The 24,278-nt window shown below is 36.2% G+C and overlaps 1 protein-coding gene across 1 annotated transcript in view; it reads right to left on the bottom strand.

Annotated features, from left to right (window-relative positions):
• The window catches only part of LONP2 (lon peptidase 2, peroxisomal), a gene marked incomplete at its 5' end in the record, with an annotated part of 41,300 nt that extends 17,783 nt beyond the window's left edge, over window positions 1-23,517 (bottom strand). Inside the window, 10 exons of the mRNA XM_010013470.1 lie at window positions 189-319; window positions 1,406-1,532; window positions 2,030-2,180; window positions 8,157-8,298; window positions 16,223-16,481; window positions 18,339-18,433; window positions 19,726-19,889; window positions 20,882-21,004; window positions 22,323-22,454; window positions 23,248-23,517. Coding sequence (XP_010011772.1) covers window positions 189-319; window positions 1,406-1,532; window positions 2,030-2,180; window positions 8,157-8,298; window positions 16,223-16,481; window positions 18,339-18,433; window positions 19,726-19,889; window positions 20,882-21,004; window positions 22,323-22,454; window positions 23,248-23,517 — 1,594 coding nt within the window. The remainder of the gene's footprint in view (window positions 1-188; window positions 320-1,405; window positions 1,533-2,029; window positions 2,181-8,156; window positions 8,299-16,222; window positions 16,482-18,338; window positions 18,434-19,725; window positions 19,890-20,881; window positions 21,005-22,322; window positions 22,455-23,247) is intronic.
• Between the last annotated feature and the right edge of the window lie 761 nt (window positions 23,518-24,278).

Raw genomic sequence — 24,278 nt, 5'->3', positions numbered from 1 at the left:
TACTTATATCCCAAGCCTTAATTTAGGACTACTTGAACCATGTCTAGTAAGAATGTCCCTTTATTTGCAAAGCTTTGAAAAACCGGGCCCTTAAAGAAGCATAAAGAAGGAGAAAAGGTTGTTAAATCAGCTTCCTAGTGACAATGTTAGAAGTTTCCTTTTTATTAAGACATTCAAAAGATACCCACCTTCTTCACCCACTTCAGCACGGTCTGGCTTTGGTTCTTTGTGCTGTCCTTCTGCCACTTTCACTGCCACTGCTCTGCAAATAGCTCCCAGCTTCCGATCCAGAGAGCGGACTCCTGCCTCTCTAGTATATCTAACATAGAGACAAATGTTTTATTGGTCGATGTGCTTTGTAAGAGAGATTTCTTTTGAATATAAACATGCTTTCTTTTTAGAAATACATCAAATAAAATGAGATGTGAAAGGCAGTGAGACCTTGGGCTACTCAGGAAAAATAGGATACTCAGGATAAACAGGAAAAAATATCATGTGCTTTTATCAAAATAATTGTGGCTTGCTGATAAAATTATTAAGAAATTGTAACAAAAGACAAAGTAGGAAGAAGACATGTCCAACACCCAATGCCAAACCTTAATGAAATGCTAAACAATACTCCAATAGCACTGAGTTCTTCTCACGTACATAAAAATTAAAAGGAAGAACTATTTTGCAACTCAAAATATAGTTCACTGAAAGTTGAGGGACTGATTGTAAGAGTATTTTCTTTTAGTCTATGAATTAGAAAGAAACCCCAGACAATAACACTCACTAACTGCCAAAATGCTGTACCTGGTCATAAAATGCTTAATTAATTGGAAATGGGCTAGTTTCAAGTCCAAAAGATGTTCTGATCAATATCTTTGCTTTCATGTCCAACAAAAACGTAGTTCTAATTACTACGAATTATCTAACTACATTTTAAGGGTTTTTTAAATAATTCCAATTTTTAGACAATTGTGGCCCATCAAGTCACATGAAACAGAATAGCAATTTCAATAAATTCTACAAAAATGACATAGATAAAACTTCATTATTTAAAATAAAGATTGCCTGCTGCCAAGACCACAGCTTCACACAGTGAGCACTGCAGTAATACTAGCCTCAAGAATTGCTGTTTATTCATAGTGGCTTGCCAATTGTGTCAACACAAATGATTGTGAGCCATCCTCTGAGAGCCAGAACAAGGAATTCTCTAGAGAGGGAAGGATAATTCGGTTAAGGCAGCAGAGTCAGACAGAGTTCAGGAAAAGCAATTCCATAAATTACCAACTGTTGAACTTCTGAAGCTATTAAGGACAACTGATCTTATGAAATGTTTTGTTATCCCTATATAAATGATTTACTAGTTACAAGGAAAAAAGAAGATACTTACACATAAAGCAATGAATAACTGATTTACCTGGTAATAATGTCCAAAGTGGTTACTTGTGGAATCTGTATTTGTTGTGGAGTCAGGCCATGTTGTTCAAGCTGTTTAGGAATCAAGTGTCTATGTGCAATTTCAATTTTTTCTTCTTGTGTGTATCCTTCAAAAGAAAAAGCCTATGCTTACTAACCTTTTTTGCTTATACACTACCATATAATCAAATTTCTTACCATTTATAATTGTACCGGTTTCAATTTAACTAAAAGACCCCAGCTATAGTTTAAAAAGCTGTTGGTATGATACTTCCGGTTATTCATAACTTCATGTGAACAAGAACAGAATTTTAGTGTTTCAACAATCCGTTTCTTCACTGGAATCTTAAGAAGATGCATCAGCCAACAGCCAGTTAGAATATAAACACATCAACTAGTGAAAATGTTGTTACAGAATGTATCAAAGTATCTCCATACACCTGCAACTGAACTTCTCATGACAGAGGCCTAACAGAGGCATCCTGACTAGTCTCCTCTAATATTTCTTGCTAGTCTAGCGTCCTGGCAGGCTTACTTTAAGGAACTGCTTTCATTTCAGGAAGAACACCCCAACACTGTTCAAGGACCTGTAATAGCCGCTTTAATGAAAACACTGGGTTGTTACCTGGAACTTGAATAACTTCCATTCTGTCCAGCAGAGCAGGTGGGATAGTAGCTGTAGTGTTGGCTGTAGCTATAAAAAGGACTTGGGATAGATCAAAGGCTACATTTAGGTAGTGGTCAGTGAAACTGTGATTTTGTTCTGGATCCAAGACCTTAAAGAGAGTGAACACAAAACTAATTTAGCTGCTCAGTTAGAAGTAAATAAAATATGCACATTTTTATTATATTCCAACCAGATACGTCAAATCTGACTTGACACTCATAAAATGTTACGAACATTACTAAAACTTGACTCTCGATGTCCTGCCTCACTCTCACTCTCTAACTACGTTCCACACCACATGCAAAAAAAAAAAAAAAAAAAAAAAATCCATTTTCCCATTTGTTCTTTTTACTCTTTTCTAAAGATGACTGCAGGACTTCTCCAGTCGCCAAGTACCTCTTGTAACCAACTCCATGGCCTTTCACAGCTGGTAGAGGGGGGCCTTTCAAGGACACTCAACACGCTTAGAAAAGCAGCCCATGTAGTCCCACGGACTTGTATGACCACAAGTCTCTCAAGAAATCCCTGACTCCAATCATCATCTGCTGCTGGCAGCTTTTCTTACTCTAAGCACACCAGCTTGAAATCTAACTGTGAAAACCAAAGGGTTTCCATCCTTATCTGCTGTTACTAAATAACTCATTCAGCTTTGTCCAGCCTTTTACTAGTAATGTAGTACTAGGAGCTTTTCTTATTGCCTGTGACATTGCATGAAAGCCTTGACTCTAGGTGAGCCCTGGCTTTTTCCTAACACCTTCTCTGCATTTTAATTTTTTCACCAAATTTTTTATTAGAAAACGGAGACAATATTAAACAAGCACTGAAGAATAACACCCATCAGTCTGACCAACCCCAAAAATATACTCCACAGGTAGAACTATGGCTTAAATAACAGTATTGTCTTCCTATTGCTTTTAGTACTACTTTTGTGTGCCAGTGCAACACTGGCATGTATTTAAGCTTTTACTTGAATAAGCTGATTTTCTGCATTAAGTGATAACTATATATGTGGATCACAGGTGCAGTCTTGTAGGTTTCTTAACAGTGCTTAAAATTGGAAGATCATTGTATATAGCAATCTGCATTTGGCTTCTATTTTACCACCTGTGAACCACCTTCATTCCACCCCCACCTTTAAGTACTGTCACACTTTTCCTTCCCAGATGATGAATTATCAATACTACACTGACATGAATAGTTCTTATGTTACAAATAATGGGACCTATGCATCTCCTGAGAAATAACACACTGCTGTCAAAATAATTTATCTGCCTATACCCAAATGAATGCAACCCTTGTCTTAAGCAACTTGAATTACAACCAACAACAGTGCTGATAATTCTAAAAAATGGAATTTGAGCACTTCTTAGCTGGTATGAAAGAAACTATCCTGAATTTTCATTACTCTCAAAATCTGCTCAGTCTTTGAAAAGTTTAAAATCTTCAGAATAGAAATTGTTTATATTCACAAAAAGCTAGTAAAAGGGTTTGGTTTTTTCAATAGAATGCAAGAAATACAGAAGAACTGTTTTTTAAAACAGAACAATTTCTGATTTTGTTTGGAAGTACCGCACAGATTTAAGACTAATACTTGAAAATGTATTTCAACTGTAATAAAATACAGGTTATATGTTTCCTTTCATGGTGAAATCTTAAAACAAACTCAAGCATATGCCTAAATTCTAAAACTGAGATTGGAACTCAGTGAATGCTATTGTTCATTAGCTATAAGCTATTCAAAAGCTTCTTATTCTCTTCCTCAAGCAGCTGGCATAATTTACTCCCTTCTTTACTGATGAAGGCAAAGGCCTTGAAGTATTCTGACTAGCCAAGTACACTGATGCATAATTCAGAGTTATAGATGTCTCTTACCTCAACTAGTCCCACAGTCTAGCCCTAAAATGCAGAAGAACACAGCAGGCAGTCTATCTAAGCACAGCATCTACAAACTGTCCTCAAAGAAAGTAGATATATACCAAATATTAGTCCCTCAGCCAAAGTCTACTCTTGCAATTTTTTCAAAATTGATTTAAACAGCAAATCCTAATTCAACTTACCCTCCCGTTCTTTTATTTTACGCTGATAATGAAGTATTACTAGAAAATTCCAGTCCATTAGCTGAAGCATTTGCAACTACTTCCAAAGATCTTGAAAAAAATAATGTATTTTGGCAGACCAAGCTGGGTTTTTTATCACATTTATCTACACACATTTATCTCTTCCTCCTTCCAGTCTGCAATTAGAAATCCTGACGAATCCTATTAAGTGTTGAGCTGGTGATTATAACATCATTTGCAGAGATATATAAAATATTTATGCTGTACTCATGTGAAAACAATACTATCAAATAAAGGGAAAGGAAACAGTAAACAAAACCAAGACAGATTATACCTAAAAATGTGAATTATCTAAGATTTTCTACAAGGGTTAGAGTTTGTCTGGACTAATAATTCTTTGTCATGGTAACCATTTCTTAGAATCAGACATAAGCCAGTATCACGCCTAAGCATTTAAGAGATTTTCCAAAGCAAATAGAACTACTCTTCAGTTAGGTATCTGTGCTAAAGTTCAAGTTCAAAAGTTTTCAAAGATATTAAAGTAATACAAAAATAGGACTTAGACAAAGAATATGGAGCGAACAAAACATCTTGGTTAATTTATGGTCATCAGCTCACACGCATACAAAGGCTTCTCTGTACCAGCTTTTTATTACCACAAAATCCAGAACAAGTTCCATGAACATTTAATTGCCTGGCTATGCTCCTGGTCTAATTTCCCTGCATACAAACACCCACTATCGAGCACTTGGATCCATTTCTGGTTTCTTCTGTTTTAAACAGAGGTCATCTAAATTTAGGCTAAAATATTCCCTTGTTGATGAACAGTAACTGGAAATAGGAAGACATTCTGCTTTGCTTAAGCAACAACTCCACAGAAGCACTAGAACTATAAACACATATCCAGCAACTAGAAAACATCAAGCTTTGCATCCAAGCTTACAGGGTATAGCAATTTTCTTCTTGAACATATCCCATTGTAGACAGTCAGTGAGATTTTAACACACCTACACATTAAGGAAAAAAGGATGTTCCTTTTATGCATAATGATGGCACTTACTAAACAAGAAGCTGCATTCTGAAAAACAAACGTGCCAATTAGGTGACCGCTTGCTATTGTTTGTTCTACTGTGTAACAGCCACCTTTCCTCATTCCAGATGGACTTTCCAACAATGCAAACCACAAAAAGCAGATGAAAATTAAGCTGTTGTGTCCAGGCATGAGTTCTCCATTAGAAGAGGTAAAGCACCTGCTTCAGGATGTTTAGACAGCAGTAGGGATATACAGATCTCACATGGGAGCAGCCCAGACATGGTTAGTAGAGCAATTACTTCTCCAGATGCAACTAATGGTCAATTAGCAACAACTTACACACAGACTGCAGCCCAAGCAGACAGCTGGAAGCTAACCTGACAAACCTCAGCTGGAAAAATCCATGGCAAGAGCTAAGATGAACAATCACTGAGAATGTGGTTTTAAAATATAGGAAACAGAAACATTCCAAATTAGCAACAAAGTATCAAAAATTCAAACACAAATAATTACAAAATTAATTTCGTTTGCACTTTATACTTCACATGATAGAAGAAGAACAGAAATACCAATTCTCTACTGCAAGACAAGGAATGAAAAGTAGATTAAAAGAAACAGCAAAGGTTGAATAAAATTAGCAACATTAATTTACAGATCTGGATTCATGATTGGAACACTTTAAAAAAAAAAATATTCTCTTTCCAAAAAATGCCAAATCACTGCTTCATTATGAATTTTGACTGTCTACAGACAACAGGCAGCTAACAAAATTCAATTTTCAGCTAACTTTTATCCATGCATTGACTAGATTTAGGCCAGCTTAGTTCAGTATTTAAAGCAGAAATGACAGAAGAAATATCAGCAAACTGAGAAACAGAGCTCATTACCATTAGCAGCAAAGAGTAAATAAAATCCCACAAGTGAAAAGTACAAATAAAATATATTTATTTTTTATACTGCCCTGCTGTTTTCCTTGTACTTGGATGCTCTTCATGCACCCTCAAAATGTGTTCTACATGCTTAGAAATACACAAGAACCGTAACTGTCATATTTCAAAAGGTAGAAAAGTGAAGCCATGGTATTTTCTAGCACATTTAAATTATTACTAGTTCATGTTAACATGCAAAGATCAAAACAGAGCTCTCAAACCACAGCCTGTTCATACACTGATTTTCAAAGAACTAGTTGGCCTTGTCAAAACAGTAATTCTACACTATCTAGTAGGAAGAAAATAATGACATTTGTAGAATGTCAATTGACATTTCATTTGCAGAAAGTCATACAGATGAGCTCATGACACCTTAATGTAAGTAGCATTTTTCATATTCAAATCACTCTAGTAAGCACTGTCAGTCAAAAGAGACATTAGAATGACTCTGTAGGCAAATATTACCAGAACCACTTTTATACCCACCTATAACCACCCAGCTACAGAAGTTATTACACCTTAAATCTGACAACTGAGCTGCTTCAAGGATTAAGCCCTAAATTAGTTCAGTGAAAGTGAACCAGGCTGACCCAAAAAAATTGGATAAATATCATTGATTAAGCCACTCCTTTTGACTGAAACAGGTAAAGAACAATCACAGAAGCAGTTGGGCTGAAAAGGCAATAGGAAGGTAGCCCCTACAGCCAGAGAAAACATAGAAGAGAGGTATTCAGTGTAAAAATGCTGTAATATGAGGAAATGCTACGTGCACAATATGAAAACCACTAAGTGCATTTGTGCTACACCTGCTCTGGACAGCCTCAAGCGTTTCAGGCTAAGCCAACTTTGCTATGTCATGACTTTCCTCATTCTTTCCTTTCATCTTTATCAGTGCTAACACAGGAAGATGTACACAGCCTTATGCACTAAGATGCTGGAGGAGGGTAACGCTCTTTTTCTCTTCCCCATACCTGAGGAAATTCTCTTTCGCCCCTCTGGCAAACTGTTAAAATAAAACCACTGAACATGCCAGTCAGTGGAAGAAGGAATTGTACTGGGATATTGTCATGTATCATGCTCCAGGGAAAAACAGAAGGCAGAAAAAAGGTTCTGGCAACTCATTACTGCTCTCTGCTACAGACTCCTCAGACACATGAAGTCTGCAAGGCATAGGTCTCAATTCACCTTCTTCATAATCATTTACATTTCAGCCTCCTGAAATCCCAACAAGTAACCTACTTAAATAACATCACAACAGTTGAGGGACTTATAAAATATAGCACAGTATCTCATTCATTGAAGTCTTTACTTGTGTCTACTAGATTTCATTTGACCTTAAGCAAGTCAACTTTAACACTTCTAAACTCTGTGATAAAATAACACCCCCAGATACTTCAAAACTAGATTCGTCTACATCTTTGTCAAAGCCCCAGAATATCAGAAAAAACACACTTAATAGCTGAATCTCATGGAAAGCAAACACCACATCATAATCCATCGAGGATAGGGATCCATGACTCAAAAGGAAAACTCCAGAAAGTTAATTACAACACTAATTAAAGAAATGCTGCTAAAAGAACACACTAGTCCAGATTACATGCTAGATAAAATGCTTAGCTCCAATATGTACCATCAAAAGCTTCAGAAATATATTAAAATTGTTCCAAGAGGGAAAACTTGAAAAAGTCCAGCTACCATTTGGCTGCTCTACAGCTCTTTCCTATGGCTAACAGCATTTGGTCATTAAAAATCAATGTCTTGAAGTCCCCCAAATAAGTAATGTTTAATTTGAACAGTCTTTAAATATACAGAACACTTAGCATAAAACATTTCTTTAAGTACAGAATCCTGAGACTGAAGATATTCAGCATACTATCTAAGCATTTGCATTGTGCACAAGTAATTGACAGAAATCCAGAAATGTCAAAACATCGTAGCTGGTATTTGACTAAAGAAGCTGACAGTGTCATACTATCTTTTGTCCAGTGAATCCTCCTTTCTGAGCCCAGTATTTTAATTCTTTTTAATTACAAATGAAACAATGCTTGTAATTCAACATCTCTTACCTCAAGCAAGGCTGCTGCAGGATCCCCCTGCAAGCTCTTTGCCAGTTTATCAACCTCATCTAACAGGAATACTGGATTGTTAACCCCAACAGTCTTCAGTCCATTGATTATTCTGCCAGGCATACTTCCAACATAGGTGCGCCTGTGAGAAATAAATGCATATGGGGAAAGAGGGACCAGCCACATGCAACAGGGGTAGAAACATCCAAAATAAAACTCAAAGGAAAAGATAAGAATAAGCATCACTGTAAAAATTCTTGCTGTTTTGCAAAACTTTTTGGAACAAGTTGATAAAAATATGGAATATGCATCTGAACTAATACAAGCAGCTACATTAGCAGATGAAAATTCCAGTGCTATGGTGCACTAGCTGCTCAGGAATGATAAACATATGCGTTAAAGAACATCCAAACTTTATGGCTTGTTGGCATTTTACATGATTCAGTGCAAGCATGCTTGTATTGTATGAACACACAGAAGGAGATTTTGGAATCTCAGTAATAGTAACATTTTACTAATGATGTGAGTGGGTTTTTGTCACCGTAATTGAGTTCACACAACACATTAGAAATTACATCAAAATTCCAAATACACTGAACTGTCAATGTCCTCTGTATAAACAGTATGCTTTAGTTACTACTCACAGAAAATAACTGAATTTACTATGTCATTTTAACATGAAATAAAAAACTAGAACAGTGCAACGGAACAAAAATTTAATAATAGTGGTAAAATCTTTTTTTACAATGCACAGAGCAACTACATTTACATACATACATATCCCTTGTTTGCTGCATTTATCACAGCTTTTTAGAAGTATGAAATGCTGGTCACTCAAGAAGAAAGAGACACATGAAGTGATGAACTACAGTACCTATCTCATGACCCTTACAAAGCAAATATGCAAAGCAGGCCTGCTTTGCCATATGATCTGGTTCACTACAGTCCAAAATAAACAGGATGACATTAAGAAAGACAAAACCAAAAATACCACGGGAGTAGTTTCAAAAGATACTAGAGGAAACTTCAAATATCAAAAAACCCTAACTTAAACCACACAGCAATAGTGTTAGTTCCATGTCATATTCAATCACTGAGAGAACAAATTGCAGTTAGTGTATTTAATTCTAGATCTGAGCAATAATAAAAGATCATCTAAACAGACAGAAATGGAACAGAATTTCAGTTTGCCTATTACCATTTTCATGAGACAGCTACTAAAGACTGGAGCAGCCAGCATGCAGTCACCTCTGTGCTTTTGTGTGGAGTCTTACTCCTCAGCGAGTGAGTGGATTCATCTCCACCAAGGGCTGCACTGTGTAACATTCATTACAGATCAGGAATCTGCATGGGGGAGCCATTATACGAGCATGCCACTTCATTCTCCATCTGCACACAGGCAACCTTGCCAAAAGAATGAAAGGATTCTATAAAATCCAGTCAGAAAATTAGAAGACTGAAGGAGAACTGAAGTTCACAGAAGTGAATCATTTAGAGGTATAACTAAATTAATCATTGTAGCAATTTGGGGATTTCTTTTTCCGTTTTCTTGTTATTTTTTAAATTTATTTGTAGTTTTAGATTTTGTTTGTGTGTTTGGTGGTGGTGGTTTTGTTGATTTTATGGAGATTTTTTTAAACAAAAGGTGCTTACTGTACTAGTCAACAATTTTAAATGCTTCAGAGACAATACAGCCTGTTTCTAATATTCAATAGGATAACATAATTAGATAAACTCTAAACATTGTTTCTTGCTTGATGCATTCTTCTCAAGTTCATGCTTAAAGACGTCACACTTTTAATGCATGTTTGTGTTTTTCTATACACAAGTTTTATCTGGTCCTTTTACATTCTATAAAGTTCTGAGATACCCATGTTGCATCTAGTTTTAAGAAACAGCTTTGGTTTATAAACTAAATGAGGATAAACCGGGTTTCTCTAGTCACAGGAAAGCATTGTTAATAACCACTTTTTCTCTCCCTGCACTATCTAATTGCAACACAGGTTAAAGGTTAAAAGCTTTAGGTACCAAAAGGTTTTCTGAATAACAGATCTGCCTGTTTATATTCCTGCACACACATCTATCACTTTTAAAAACTTTTTAGGAGATTTTCCAAATAGAAGCACTTAAAAAAACCAAAACAAACAAAAACCAAACCAAAACCAGAAAGAGGGGTTTTTTTCCTGTGATAAAAAAAGCTGTTATTACTAGATTGAAATACTTTTTTTTTGCCCTCAAATAACCCTGAAAATAGACTTAAAGTCACAGTCATTTTAGATTCAAGTACATTTACACTTGTGGAAGACTCTCCCAGATACAGCATCTTTCAGTAAGACTTAACTGTTGCACAGAATCAAGCCTCTTGATATTTTAAAATAAACCACAACACTAGGTAGGTTGAAGCATCAAGAAGTATCACAATGTATCAAGACCTGTGGTGAAGAAAAACCAGAAAAAGCAAATATACTGAAGACAACTTATGACAAGTCAAGTGAGATCAATACCTTGGAGAATTACAATTTTAAGAGTATAATAATTAAGTGGCTTCTAAAGCAAGTTATAAGAAAAAACATTCTAACAGTGACAGAAAATCAATATTTTCTTTTTCATGTACCCTGACCAAAGTAAGCCTTGGGTCATGAGCTAAAACTTAAATAGAAACCACAGTCCAACTAAAATGGATCCAATATTATGAAGAGGATTAAATGGTTCTCTATATAACCTTAGAGTTTTTTCAAGAAACCCAAAGGTCAAAATTAAAGAAACTATTGTTGCAAGTACAGAGTAGTTCTGCAAAATACTCATTCTCCACAGAATTAGGGTTAACAGATGAGAAAAGCCCATGGTAGCCTGAAGCATTCTGCTCTCCCATTCACTATCTGACGATTGACTATTCTCACTCTTCTTCTCTTATACTGTCTTCTCATTTGTCATCTCTAGGCATGGTAAATTTAAACAACAAAGTCCAATATAAGCATTTAACTGATGCACTAGATTTCAAATAAAAGCATGCTTACATTTATTTACTTAATTTGATCAGGTATGACAAAATAGAAACTTGGACTATAAATTTTTGGATAACAAATACCTAGGTATTAATCCACTTTTTCCATGTGTAACAGTCCAATTTGTGATACATCTATTACAGATGGACCAATACCTATTATATTACACTATTTATCAAACACTCAAGATCTCCAAGGCAAGAAAAGAATGCTAATGCAAATGTCATATGTAGGATGTCAAAGAAAAATAATCTAGTCTTTTACCTTGAAAACGGAAACATAGGTAGCCTGGTTTTACTTTAGAATGGTTATTACAGAACACATCTTAACACAAGAGTCCTTGGTAAGACAGACCCTGCATAAATCCATTAGAACGTATTAAAATTACAAGCAGATACGGCCATTTATCTGTCTGGACATTAACCTTTGCCTTGTAAGGTGTGAAACTGAATACTGCTGTTTGTGAACAGCAGCCACTGAATGTGATGTTATTCTTTATTTTCGCTATTTTAACTAGGGTTGAAAGGAGGAAAAGCAACATTCTACCTTAGCATTTTTGATGATACAAGATAGCTTTGCTCATTTTTTTATGCACTGTTTCTCTTCATGCATTAAACCTAGAAAGCTGCTTTCCATTCAATACAGGAAGTACATGTGAAGTTTCCCAGTTATCTCACTTGAGGAGTAACAATTAAAAAAACCTCTTAAGAGCTCATGACACAGGTGATCTGTAATTTGGTAATTTTTTATTTATTTTAAAATCAGTTAAAAGGTACATTTAAAAAAGCACTAGAGTAGCACAGCATGTCATTAGGAGCTACGTATCCTAGAAAAGGCAAGAAAAACATCTGGGAGGTCTAACCTTGTCGACTGTCCTGATGTAAACTGGGAATGTGTATGAATCGGAACTTTAAATCAGGACTAGTATTATGGATAAAAACATGACTCACTCCCTTCACACTGTTCTAAAGACAAAACATTTTAAATTGTTTAACTACAGTAGTTTTCAAACTGTAGAGGAAGGAACAGACAACAAAGTTAATGCTGCCAAACAAACAATTTCTGAACTTAGTTCACAAAGTCACAGCTTATTTTTTTGCAACAGAGGCTGCATGTACTCAAGTTCTTTACCAGTGTATCTCTGCTTCATACTTGTATTAACAAAGCTATTTCTTTCACAGATGAACCTGCTTGAGCTTTGTTTTTTTCTAGTGCAGCAAGGTATGTGCGGTGAACTTCTGCTAACTTGGCTGTACTAGTGAGGAATCACACCTTTTCTCATGCAGATGCACCTGAACAAGTCTTCAGCACAGGCCTAAGCCAGAAGTAAACTATCCAAACTTCCAGAAACTGAAAACCGATGGTAATGTAAGGAAGAGTGCTCCACACAGAGGACAGAGAGAGTAAAAAAGACCTTCACGGTGATCTCACCATCACCACTGTAAGTAATGGGCACAATTACATCTTTCTTTTTTAAAAATAGAAAACCACACACACATGCAACAGAGATCATATAGTTCCTGTGTAACATGAAGTATCAGTACTGAGAAGACCTTAAATGCAGCGAGCTTCTTGGAAAAAACTGCTAAGTCATCCTTCAGGGTGGTTTGTTGTTGGGTTTTTTTGCTTGTTTGTTTGTTTGGTCTGGTTTCACTTTGGGGGAGGGGTGTGTTTTGTTTTGTGGGTTTTGGGTTGTTTTTTTTTAATACAAGCTAAGAAGAAGTGCAGACAAGCAAACTTTAACAAGTAATACAGATGAGTGGTAAATGGGTAAACACAAATGACAGCTGGAGGATGCCTGATAAGGCAGCTTTGGTTTGGTACCAAGATGATGATTTCATTTTGGGAAGGCAGAACGGTAGTTGCTACTCTGCACCCGATCAAAAAAAGAATTCACAAGCCCCAGCTGCAGGCACATGATCCACACTGAGATGGGAAAACCTGGGCGTTTCCAACTGCCCTAGTTACACACCACAAAGAAGAGCACACTTACTGAAACTCCACTCCCCACCCTGCTGCCATCTCACATATTTTGCTTGCTGAATCTGTCATTCTGCATCCTTCACTTAAAACTGCAGTAAGTGGACCAAGTGAATGCTATTTCAGGCTTTATTTGCTTGCAAGTGAAACTGAATCATAGTTTATGTTTTAATGCTATAGTACATTTAGTACATTAGTTGGTACACACAGCTTGTACAGGCTTAAGCCTTAAAGCTTAACAAGGAGCTTTCAGGAGGAAAATAATGGCTCCTAACATGTAATATCAGAAGATCAGCCTACTGAACAGTAAAACTCAGAGAACAGCACCCTCTGTCCCTTCCACTTTCAGATCACCTCCATAATTACTCTCTGTGACTGCCACCAGATGCACAATGTGGATTCACTTGACTGTGAATAATTTGGAAGGACTTATTCACGCAAAAGGACATTACAGAGACAGCCGGAGTTTTCATTTGATTAAATCTTATTCTGAGAGGCAGAAAAGCAGAGAAAAAAATTAAACAGAATTTAAAAAAAATCAGTAGGCAACAACTGGTTTTAACTACAAAAAAATTGCTAAAGCAGTCCTTACAAAGGACTCCTCATACTGACTGCTGTGAAGCTTGTTGTTAAACTATACGCTTGTTTGTTGAAAAGTAACCACATAATACTCTTGATAATTCTAGATGGTATTTTCCTTCACTGGTGAAAAATACACTGTCTTATCAAATACTTCCCATAGGCTGATTTCAAGTAAATTTTTTAATACGAAATTTAAAATGGTTACTTTCTAACATGCGTTAATCATTTAATAATGCCCTCAAAAATACTACAGTGACAGCTGTAAACACTTGAATGTAAAAGTTTTAAAAGACTCATTATCACACAACTCCAGCTGTCTTTATTTTTTATTGGGCCTAAGCACAGGATAGAAAGCCAAACAAAACAAAACTAATCAAAACAACAATAAAAATGAACCCATTAAGGAATTACCGGCAGTTGAGGAAGAGCTGATGACAGCTTTACTCTTATTCATAATGTCAACTTCCCAGACATGGTTTCCTTGTTACAAAGGCTTCAGCCCTGCTCTGCCCTGGAAAAGTGACTGATACCTACAATGCTTAGTATTGAACAACCTCTAGTGGCTTCAGTTTGAATAGCAACATGTTGTTGAATCACATTTTAAGACTGTTTTTAGGATCCATATCATAAGTAATTTGAAACATCAGAATTCTGAAACAGTGACTAACACAGTTAATGAATTACAGGAATAATATGTAGTGCAGGAGGAGAACACAGTTTTGCTTCTTTTTCCATTAGTAAGTAAATGAGGGAAAGGCCAGCTATTAAAAATGTTTACAAAACAACACGCATACATGCACAGAGTGCTGCTATGCAGTAAAAACTAATGCACTAAAGCATATGTATCTGCAAACCTGGAGTAGCTGCTGGGTATATTGACCTAAGTAAAAAAAACCTAAAGTAAGAAAAAAATCTGCAAACAATTCTTTCAGGCTACAAACTCCAAGTAAGTGTCAAACATGCTGGAAAACAGAACTCCTGCAAATTTGCCACAGAAGAATACGTGCAGGAATAAAAGCACATTGTTTGTTTTATCAAGAGTGCTGCATTAAAGGTTTATGAAAAAAAATAATTTTCAAGTTGTCATCAACCACAAAATCACTATTCTGTTGCTTTTTAATCTCTCGTGTTCTGACCTAATAAGTCATCAGCAGTATCTTACACTTCAGATTCATACAAATGCCCCATATTCCAAATTCCTAGAAGTTTACATGTACGTTCAGCACAAGATTTCCCAGTGAGTGTCCTGCATTTCTTCCAGTTGGGACTGAGTTTCCAACACTCTTATGTATTCACACATGCAACTATCTTACAGTCAGAAGTCTTGATTCTGATATCAAGAATGAACTTTTATTTGGGCATTTATTTTAGGTTATCATTAAAATTTCATAAGGAAGTGATACAAATATCAAGATCCTTTTCATGCGTTGAAAATAAAGAGAAATTACAGAATAACCTAGAACTGAAGACAGAATGATGATGTATTCCGGTGATTCAAAGTAGCAGCATAGCCACTGGGCAAAATTAACTGCTACATGGCATCAAAGAAATAACCGATAGCTTTAATTCACAACAATTTACCTAATGTTGTAAGGAGAACTTCTATTTAATAAAACTACTTAAAAAAAAAAAAAAAAACCAACAAAAAACACACACACAAAAACCCACATGGTTTTACAGATCTTTAGAACACTAACGAGTCTATTATTCCAAATATTTGATGCTGGATGCAGAAAGCATAAAATGCATTTAACAAAACCAAAAAATTCTGCACTAATGTTTGGCACTTACTTATCTACATTACCCATCATATGTTTCTAGTTGCAAGGAATGGGGAATGGACTAATACAAACAAATGGTTTAATAGACTAAGAAGTATATACATAAAGAGATGCAAGATCAAAAAAAAGTCCTAAGGAAAGTTACCCCAAAAACCTCCTTTGACCTGTTCCAGATTAGGTGTCCTTGTATAAACCTCCTTTTGAAATGGGAAAATACTACACTAACAAGTCTGAGATACTAAGTAACTCAGTTGCTATCCTCTACCAACTTGTAAGTATCACCCTCAGTTTCTCTTCCTGTTTTATCAAGAAACATGGTTACAAAGTAATACATTGCTATCCATAAGCTATTTTGTATAACTAGGTCTTTACATCCCTCTTAAAAAGTAGAAAAATTAGATACAACATTTGAGAGTTTGCCTTAGACTTTCTACTGAATTTTACTTCAAAGTGCTAACATTACTGAAGATGAAATTCCATTCTTCCCTATGACAATAAAGGGCAGCAGCAGAAAGAAAGAATAAAGGCCTTATCTCAACACTAAACACCCATTCCCATTACTAAAATTCTCCACCGAATACCAAAAAATATCAGTGAACACCTGCCATTGTTTGAAATAAGAAAAATTCCTCTGTATTAGCTAAGCAAATACAATAATCAATACATTCTGTAGCAAACGAAAGGGAAAATTTCAGTTAGGAAAGGAAGAAGTAGTTACCTGTGGCCTCGAATATCAGACTGATCACAGACTCCTCCTAAAGCAATTCTGTGGAATTCTCGACCCAACGTCTTCGCAATTGATCTTCCAACACTAGTTTTACCAACTCCTGGGGGCCCCACAAAACAAAGAATGGGTCCCTTGAGGTTGTTTTTAAGCTGTCGGACAGCTAAGTACTCCAAAACTCTCTTCTTCAGCTTCTCCATAGCATAATGATCATTATCCAAAACAATTCGAGCTGCACGAATTTCAAGGCGATCTATCAATAATTGACAACAGAAAAGATATCAGCACATTTACCTTTGAAAATGGAAACAATTCATTCTACAATACACATTCTCGAAAATGTTCATCGATGGAATGCCCCTCACACACGCACACATTTTTCAGACATTTTCCTAAAACAGACGTATTATAATTCTCACTTAATTAAACATTAGACATAAGATAGACAGATTACAGTAATGAAATTTAGAAAACAAAAAAACCATTGTTTTGCAGTGTCACAGAATGAAATCTGCTTCAAATGAACTTACTGAATCTGGTTCAAATGAACTATTCTATAACAGCAATTCAGTGATCAGTAAATTTTTCAGCATTTACCTTATCACAGAAATAAGTTTGATCCTGCAAGGTCTTCTCAAAAGACAAATTCATCCCTATGTCTTCATCATCTACTTAGGGTAAGAGCCATAAGTAAGAGTCTTATGGTAAGATGGCTCTAGTAGTTATAGTGGGTAACTATCTCACCAACACAGCAAGATCTCACTGGCCTGAATGGCAGGCTTTGCTTGCTATGCAACACGACGTGATTTGGCACTGTGAGAAATACTCATGTGATACCAGGACTGGAAAAATTAGTTTTTTGCAATTGCCATAATTTGCAATAAATGGCCAGGCCTCACCAATGGACATTAATTAAAGCTTTACACAGGGCACGAATTTCTGGCAGCTGTCTTCTCCTTTGCTCAACAACCTAAAGACTGCATGCAGGAAGCAGTGAAGTCTACCAACTCCGCACACACCCACCCTTCAAATTCTATCCATTCCGAGTGCAAACCCCTCATATTGGTTAAGTGTGCCTATTTCACATGCAGACAATTGTGATTAGAGTCTCATCATCAACAGTGTAAATTTTTGCTGATGAATCACTGGACAAAAAATTCACTAATGATCTTAAGTTTCTATTGGATTTTCTGTTTTTATATTCATGTATATTTTTATTCGCTGTACCTATGGATTTCAAAGCAGCATTCACATGAATGTGAATACAAACTTCAAAATTTTGCTTAAAGTAAAACTCCACACTACATGTGACATGGCATAATTTTACAAGATTAAAGAGCAAATGTAACCAAACCACCACTCCTCTAGGACATGAGTATCAACAAATACTTCACTTGTTTTGGTTTTGTTTGAATAATACCATAAAGATCTGCAAAGATCTGTATGCAGATCTCTTTACAATTTAATGATTAAAGAAAATATTACAAGAAGATTTGTAAACAGCCAAGGCTTTAGTTCAAAATGGCCAAAGTTCACCACCACGTGTACTAAGAGGGCAAAAGACACGTTTTTTCTGGTGTGTTATGTTAAATTTCTTTCTAAAATCAGATTGTTTAAAAAACATTCAAAAGTTTCATTCTTCAGTAGCTGCTAGAAAGAGTTAAAATCCCTTTCTCCAGCAGTACACCTTCTAGAAAATGATTTTGCCCACTTAATCTGCTTGTGTTTTTTGCAGGAAGTCACGCTTGGTTTTCAACTCTTCCCTCGCTCTCCATTTTTGCATACTGTTCCCATATTAACAGTATCACTCTACTCCTAACTTTCAAAAACTAGAGTACAAAGCTGAAATGAAATTCATTTTTTTCCATTGTACCCGAAGTCGCAATTATTAAAATTAACTACAATTGTGCTTTTTCATTCTTTTTTGCCTCACCAAACTTGAGTAACTTAAGACACAGCAGAACCTTCTTTTATTAATGATGTTTTTATGGTCAGACAATGAGATAAACATTTGCAAGACAGAACTAAGTACACAGTGTTAACATACATGATGGTTACCTGTCCTAAAATGTCTGTGCAAAACACAGTCAACAATAATAGAGGAGGTTACCTTTTGTACTCTTGTTCCATGGCAATTCTACCATCAGTTCCAAGTAATTTCTTGTCAAAGCATATTCTGGCATCGATTGAGGCATCTTCTTTAATCTGGAAATATATTCACTGAATTCATAAGGCTAATCAGGAATTAAGACTGATTTGAAGATTGATTTAATCAGGAATTAAGACTGACTTGACTGATGCAAAGTAAGACTCTCCTACAGTAAAAGACAGACATTTAGCAAACACTTTAAATAACAGAATACCCTCTTACTTTCTGACAAGGTAATATTTAAAAAGCAAGTCCCTACTCCATCAGTTAGGAGCTTGTCTTTGCATAATAATAGGTTATTTATAGGATACAAAAAGAAATTATAAAAGGAGTCCATTCCCTATGCATACACTGCATCCACAATGCATGCATCACTATATACGCATCCTCACTGGAAGAGGTTGTTTATCCATCGTATCCCCACAGATAGCACAGTTATCCTCTCACAAAGGAAAAACAGAGGAAAAGAGACTTGGTCAGTTTTAATTAAATAATTATTAAAAACTGGTATTATTCAGCTAAGTTTCTTTAGATCTTCATAACATAGAGGATTAGATCTTACAGTTTAATGCTACATTAATATATACAACATATCTAAAAGACTTGTCCTGGGTTCAGCTACAGCAGTCATTTTTTCTCCTTCTTAGTAGCTGGTGCAGTGCTGTGTTTTTGACTTTCAGCCTGGGAACAACGCTGGTAACACCGATGGTTTTAGTTGTTGCTAAGTAATGTTTACTCTGACCAAGGACTTTCTCAGTCTCATGCTTTGCCAGAGAGGAGGGGAAGCCAGGAGGAAGCAGAGGCAGGACACCTGACCCAAACTGGCCAAAGGGCTATTCCATACCACAGCACGTCATGCCCAGTATAGAAACTGGGGGGGAGTTACCCGGAAGGCCCAGATCGCTGCTCGGGTCGGGCTGGGTATCGGTCGGCGGGTGGGGAGCGGTTGTGTCCTTTTCCCTTGTTATTCCTCTTATCATTATTATTGGTAGCAGTAGTGGGTTGTATTATACCTTAGTTACTGGAGAGCTGTTATCTCAACTCGTGGGAGTTACATTCCTCCAATTCTCCTCCCCATCCCTCCGGGAGCGGGGGGAGGGAGGAAAAGGGGGGGAGTGAGCGAGCGGCTGCGTGGTTCCAAGTTGCCGGCTGGGCTTGAACCACGACAAGACTTCATATTTCTTTGTCATCACTTCTGTTGCTCCAAAAAGGTGATGAAATGTATAAGCAAAAAACAGCACTCTACTAAATTTTGAAAAGTAATTTCCAAAACACAGCAACATAAACATATAATCAAATATCAAAAGGTTAATGCAAGAGAAGAAACCACCATTTGAAAGTCTCCTACCTCTTTATTTCCTTAAGACAAACTTTAAGAGCTTGTTCTGACATACTGGAGGTTCTAATCTTTTTTTCCAGCATAACAACATCATCATGGTCTTCCTCCTCCTCCTCATCTTCTGTAGTGCTTGGAATGTGATTGCTTCTTCTATTAGGACGGATAGCTACAACCTATGAAATGGAAAACAGAGCCAGAGAATAGTATTCTGTTTTTTAAATAAGGGAGATATTTTGGCTTTGAATGGAAACCATGACAAAAACATACAAGGTGCTGGGAGAGCCTCCACAGAAAAATTCAGAAGACTTTAATCCAATAAATAACTTCACAAAGTATTATTGGTACTACTTTAAAAAGTAACGGTTCTTATATTGCTGTATGTATTTCCTAAGTGCATTTCTCATCTACCTGAACAAAAAAGAACAAAACTGAAAAAGTTACTTATGAGTTTCTGGGCATTACAGCCCAACATATTAAGCATAATAAGTCTTACTTTTACAAAACAGGTAAATCTCTCTTACCTTTTTTGTTTCTCAGTTACTTGCTGTTTACTAAACTATGTAAGTATAGTTAGATGCAGCAAAAGTCTATGCTGCCCTAGTTTAGCAAGCTACATTTTACAACACACATTTTTTATCTGTATTTCAAAAGCTATCATTTACCTGCAATGCGATTAGGAAAAGGTACACATTCACTGCACGGGCCAAAACTCAATGTGTGTGTGCCACTGGGCATCAAATCAATCTCTGAAGAAACCTGAGCCTTTATTCAATGTCAGAAAGTGCTCAGTATGGGGGAAAAAAAAAAACCAAAACAAAAACCAAAAAACCCCACAAAACCCCACCACCCAAAAAACCCCACAAAAAACCAACCAAAAACTGCCACACACATACACATGCAAAAAAAAACCCCAAAAGGATGACAAAACAAACCCCAAATAAAAACTTAGCTGTCTTAAATTAATTTCTCTTGTAGGTATTTAAAGTACCAAAGTTGATAGTGAGGCGTTCTCTGCAGCTTCAGAGCTTCAGACTGACCATGAAACATTACTGCTATAAATTAAAACTTTGCACAGATTAAAATTCATGAATGAGCATTAGCCTGCTTAAAAGTGTATCTTCATATTTATTTATGATATTTAATTACCCACATTTGAAGTCCATACCCTTTTATCATCATCCTGTTTGGTCTTTCTTGTTTTCTGAAGCAGCTTGAGGCCTTCAATCTGCCTTACAAGCAATGGTATAGTCATCTTGAACCGTTCTTCCAGCCTCACAGCATCTAAAATCTAAAAGCAAGGAGTTATAAATCGCCAACGTGTTCACTCTGTGGGGAAGGGAACATGAAGGACACTGTTACTGTCTTCTGACCAGTTATAGAATAGATGGTTTAGGAAAAAAGGTAGCAAGAAAAGCAACGAGAATACAGCCCACAAAACCTAGTCTCAAGGGTCTGGATGTCAAAACTACAAAGCACTCTAAAAAAGAAAAAAAGTCTTTTATCCTGTCTGTTTTTAAAGCATCTTAATATTTTGGTTGCATTTTCTGTGACAGACATCTACCAGCTCTCTGCTTTTCTCTTACTGAATTGAAAGAGCTAGACCTCCCAGAAAGTTACAACATGATCACCTTGATTAACCCAGAAAAAAATCACCTTATGCCTTTAGAGTTTTCTTGTTTGTTTGTTTGGAGGTTTTTTATTTTGTCTGTCTTTTTAAAATTTTATACACTATTCCATTTTCATGTTTAATGAAGTTGCTACGTGGAAATGGGTAGAATTTGGCTCTTCCTTCTTTCCGCAGCTTCCACTTGCTGCTCTTTTCTTTAGCACTTCTATTAAACAAAAAAGACATAGTAAATTTAATTACTTGTGTACCTTCCTCCAGCAGGATATTCAGCTCAGTACACACCTTCATTTCAAATTAATTTCTGCATTAATTTCTACTGTGCTTTGAAAGAACCTAACTTATGCTTTCAATTCAAAGTTGAATGCGCAGTACTGTCAGTGACAAAAGATAAGGGACAACAAAACTTCCAAACACAGCAAACAAATACAAAAAGAAGACTAGTAAGCACTAAGCCATAAGCATCCTTTTTGCATAAAGTTACTCAGACATACAATGCAAATTTAACCAGTGTCTCGGTATCTCAAAAGCCCACACTTTGAGATGGTTTTTCAAATACTTCAAAAAAGTTCTTCTTTTGGTAAGAAGAAGCTGGTTGTATTAAGAGATGTATAATGATATCAAGTGTGACAAATAAGCAAGATTTCAACACAATTTGAAGAAAGATTTATCATCTTTACCGTGGGAAAGGGAAGTCCATGTTGTATTTATTGTTTAATAAAATGAACTGTTTCCAACGCCAACTAGATTAATTTACCTATTAAGTGAGTTCTGACACATGCATATATAAACACTTTAAATGACAGCATAAAACCTTTTTACAAGTACTCATGTTCAATTGTAACACAAGTACCTTCTGACACAACGTTATCACAGTCTCGAGTGTAAGCAGCTTCAAAATTATCTAGAAGGTGAGTTACTGAAGAAAAAACATAAACAGCAAACACCTAACTCCCTTTAAAAAAGTTTAAGAACATAATACCTGAAGCTTCTCTTGATTGGAGGTACGGATGATAGAAGTCAGTATATCTGGCAAAGCTTCTCTTGGCAGATTGTCCAAAAGGCGTCTCAGCTTTGCGACTGCAGGAACAGACATATCCAGCATCTCAACCAACTGTAAGGAGCACACAATGAACAATATTAATGGTTGTTATGTCTCTTTTTAAATTATTTGAGTTTCTGATCTGAAAAGGATTACATCTTTCAGTATGAAACATGTATAGGTATTTTGCCAAAAAGCTGCTGAAATAAATGTTTAAAAGTTCACAGGAAGCACTAACTCCACATAGGGCAACCAAGGCTTTGGGCTTTCAGCTTGTGCAAGAAGTTAAAAAATACCACAATCTTCATCACTTTTTGCAGTGCCTATATCTCTTCCTTCATACACAAACCCTGAATAAAACCTTCCCAGTTATCTTAACACTAAAATGACTCTTTTCCTATGCATCCTTTAATTCAAACTCATTATACCTGGGGACATCTGTTTACAATCAAGGTTGAAGAGGGGCTTTTCTCCTTTAATAATTAAAAATAATATATTAAAAAAAATCAGAAGATCTCAACCCACTGTATATGTTTATACATATACGTAGATAAGCCAAGAAAAAAACCCAAAATTATTCCTTTTCTTAGTGTATTTACAGTAGTACTAAATATGAAATAACACAAACTTATCATAGCGCTAACATACAGAGTTACACTCATCCTGCAACAAGTTGCACAGACACCCTGCAACTCAACACAGAAACCTTAAGATGTAACAGAATTATTTATTTTGCAGCAGAAATACTGAAATTCTAACAGTCACTGAAAAATATAAGAACTACAGAAAGAGAAAGGCATACAAGAAACGAAGGGGAAAAACCTGCATGCATTGATATATGAAACATAGGATGAAAACAGTTCACCTGCACTGCATACTTGTAGAATTGTTCTGACAGCTCTCCAAGCTCCTCCTCAGATTTATGCTGATTAGTAAACTGCTCAAGTCGATCTAACTGCTCGACTTCCGCCACAGGATACGGCTTCTCTTTCAGCAACTGCAGGATCTGGAACCGGCAGAGGCCCGTAACCAGCAACGTGTAATGTGGCTTGGGCCAGTTGCTGCCAACCACCTGAACTGCCAATGCAGCAGTGCCAATCCTAAAAACAGACCAAATCTCTGTGTTACTTGTCACCTTCCATGAACATTTTGTGTGCCCATTATTAAGCAGCAATCAAGCTATAGGTAGCAAGAACCTTCTGGGTCATAGCTACTTACCACGAAAGGCAACCAAATTACACAACTCCCTTTGTAACACACATTACCTGAAAATGAATGAGCTAACTGAAAAACTAAGATAATACAATACAGTCACCCAATTTAGAAACATTTTTTTTTCCATAAATAACTTAATGGAGCTTGCTGTGGACAGGACCACTGACATTTCTGCTTAAACTATACACATTTGAAAACTGAGTGTAATTTACAGTTCTTCAGTGAAATTGTCAGCCTCATTCTGAACAGTTTTAGATCACATGAGCTAACTGAAAAACTAAGATAATACAATACAGTCACCCAATTTAGAAACATTTTTTTTTCCATAAATAACTTAATGGAGCTTGCTGTGGACAGGACCACTGACATTTCTGCTTAAACTATACACATTTGAAAACTGAGTGTAATTTACAGTTCTTCAGTGAAATTGTCAGCCTCATTCTGAACAGTTTTAGATCACATGTACCTGTTTAAGCAGATTTAAACCAGAAGTCACTTTCTTGCAAAAACTTCACTAAGTCCACTGATGTGATCGTTTTGAGAGTAAGGGCTACAGCATGTTAATTTTACTCATGCTTTATCCTACAGAACTAGGGTTCGGTTTCATTTTAGGTGAACTAGGTCACGCTCCGTACTACTTACTAGGTGAAAACCGCCAGCATTAACAACTGAGACAGCCTT

The sequence above is a fragment of the Nestor notabilis genome, unplaced genomic scaffold (assembly GCF_000696875.1).
Source record: "Nestor notabilis isolate BGI_N333 unplaced genomic scaffold, ASM69687v1 scaffold30700, whole genome shotgun sequence".
In the NCBI taxonomy this organism is placed as follows: Eukaryota; Metazoa; Chordata; class Aves; order Psittaciformes; family Psittacidae; genus Nestor; species Nestor notabilis.
This window is presented reverse-complemented; position numbering and strand designations above follow the sequence as displayed.